The sequence below is a fragment of the Aptenodytes forsteri genome, unplaced genomic scaffold (genome assembly GCF_000699145.1).
Source record: "Aptenodytes forsteri isolate BGI_AS27 unplaced genomic scaffold, ASM69914v1 Scaffold129, whole genome shotgun sequence".
Classification (NCBI taxonomy): Eukaryota; Metazoa; Chordata; class Aves; order Sphenisciformes; family Spheniscidae; genus Aptenodytes; species Aptenodytes forsteri.
In genome coordinates this window covers 3,694-6,004 of record NW_008795033.1, presented here as the reverse complement: position 1 = coordinate 6,004, position 2,311 = coordinate 3,694, and the positions used below count along the sequence as shown (strand labels likewise).

General features: G+C 63.7%; 1 protein-coding gene across 1 annotated transcript; it reads right to left on the bottom strand.

The window, feature by feature from the left end:
* Positions 1-17: 17 nt before the first annotated feature.
* Positions 18-2,282, bottom strand: RFC5 (replication factor C subunit 5; the record flags this gene model as incomplete). Its single annotated transcript, XM_019471279.1, has 10 exons — positions 18-114; positions 237-291; positions 388-465; positions 674-803; positions 939-1,020; positions 1,190-1,349; positions 1,471-1,544; positions 1,813-1,892; positions 1,990-2,126; positions 2,213-2,282. Coding segments are annotated over 10 exons (963 nt in total), but the record flags the coding sequence as incomplete, so codon positions are not given.
* Between the last annotated feature and the right edge of the window lie 29 nt (positions 2,283-2,311).

Here is a 2,311-nt window from a genome sequence, read left to right as displayed (position 1 = left end):
GATCCCCCCGGCAGGACTCAGGCTTCGGCCACAATCAGGTCCCTGGTGACTTGGAAAGCCGCGATGAGGGAGCTCAGCTGAATCTTTTCACTGGTCCCAGCAGCCAGCCGGTACCTGGAGCAGGGGGCAAGGGCAGGTTTGGGTGTTTACACCACCGGGTGGGGGCGGTGGCGCCCCCCCCCCCGCCTCCAGCCAGGGTGTTTCGGGGCAAGGAGCGGGGGTGAGCAGACACTTACTCGATGTCTGCCATTTTGATCAGTAGCTGAATGCGGACCGAGGGCGGGAAATCAACTGTGGAGAGAAGGAGACGGTGTGGGTCAGTGCGGGCTGGGGGGGGACGGTTGGCCCTCCCAGGGTCAGCCAGGAGCCGGCCCCGCAAGCCCCTACCTCTGTGCACAAACAGGTGGATCTCGGTGAGGATGTCCTGCAGGGCCAAGCCCTTCAGCGTCTTCAGCTCCGTGATTTCTGAGATGAGAGCGAGTGAAGGGCTTTCTTCCAGGCCTTTCCCTGCGGGATCCCACTCCTCATCCCCGCGACAACCGCGAGGACCCTCCCCAGCGAGCAGCACCCACCCCAGCCGGAGCAAGAGGTCACAGGATGGGAAGCCCTGGCAAAGAGGAGGATTTACAGCAGTGGGGGTTAAATCCCAGGGCCGGCGGAGGAAAAAGGATACTGCGATAGGCGGTGGAAAAGTCCTGGTTCAGCATCCAGTCAAGGATGTTGGCAATGTCAGACTTGAGGGGGTGTCCCGTGCAGGTGTAGACGTTCTCCTCCGTCACCTTCCCAAAGGCCATGGTGGTGCTCTGAGGATAAGGAGGGTGGAGGAGGGATGAAGAGCTCGGCCTTTCCTCCACTGACCCCTCCAGGGCAGCTGCCTGCGTGGGGCCGACCGCTGCCGGCTTACACGAGGGGAGAGCGGCCGCGGCCACGGTCCGTACCTGCAAGATATTGAGGGCCCTGCGCATGTCACCGTTCGAGAGGGTAACCAGAGCCTTCATCCCATCCTCAGTCACATCCACCCTGGAAAACAAGACCTGGGGCTGCAGAGGGAGCCAGCGCTGCTGGAGGGAAATATAACCGCGGAAAACGCAGCCCGCTGCTCCTCCCCATGGAGGGGAACGGGGAAGAAGGGGGCGCGGAGGATGCTGCAGAGCCCCCCCGCGGCCGGTGCCGCCCCCCCCCGGCTCACCCCTCCTCCTGTATGACGTGCCGCAGCCGGGGCACCATCAGCTCCGGTGTGAGGGGGCCGAAGCGGAAGCGTGTGCAGCGGGACTGCAAGGCGGGGATGATCTTGGAGAGGTAGTTGCAGATGAGGCAAAAGCGGGTGTTTTCCGTGAACTTCTCGATCACTGCAAAGAGGAGAGAGGAGGGGCTGGTCCTCGTTTGCCACCTTGTGCAGGCTCCCACCGTGCGCTGGGCTGGGAAAGGCTGAAGGGGTGCCGGCGATGAGGGCTCCCCAGCACCCCTCACCTCGCCTCAGGGCGTTCTGAGCATCCTGGGTCATGGCGTCAGCTTCATCCAGGATGACGAGCTTGAAGCCTTTCCTTAAAAAGGGAGAAAAAAGGGGGTGGCTTTGCTCCCGGCTGCTGGCTTGGTGCTGGAGAAGGGGGAGCAGGGGACGCTTATTCCCAGCGTGACCCCTGCGAACGCTCCCAGGGAGCCCTCCTTTCCCCTCCGGACCAGCATCTTTATCACCCGTCCTTACCACCCTCATCCTCCCCGCTGGCAGGGCGCCCCTGACTCCTTCCCATCTTCGGAGGGGGGGATGACAAAGGGATGGGGAGCTTTGGGAAGTGCAGACCCGCCACTTACTTAAAGATGGTCCTGGTGCTGGCGAAGCTCAGGATGGGGCCTCGGACGATGTCGATACCCCGGTCATCGGAGGCGTTGAGCTGGAGGGAGACGGCGTGGGAGACAGCGTGGATCTGCATCCCTGCCTGAGGATGCACCCAGGGGTGGGGGGGACCCCCCCATCCCATCCCCACTTACCTCCAGCACCATGGAACCAAACTCCCGCTCCCGGTAGAGCTGCTTGGCGCAAGCGAGGATGGTGGAGGTCTTACCGGTACCGGGAGGACCGTAGAGGAGAAGATGCGGGAGCCGATCCTCGCTGATGAACCGCTGCACTGGAGAAGGGATAACGGGGTTGGGGGGGTGCCCGGTACCCCCCTCCCCCCCCCACCCCGGGCGGTGTGGTGGGGGTGTTACTTACCGGTGCTGAGGATATCCCGGTGAGACACCAGCTCCGACAGCGCTTGCGGCCGGTACTTCTCCACCCTGCACCGGAGAGAGCGCACCGCGGGTGAGGGGG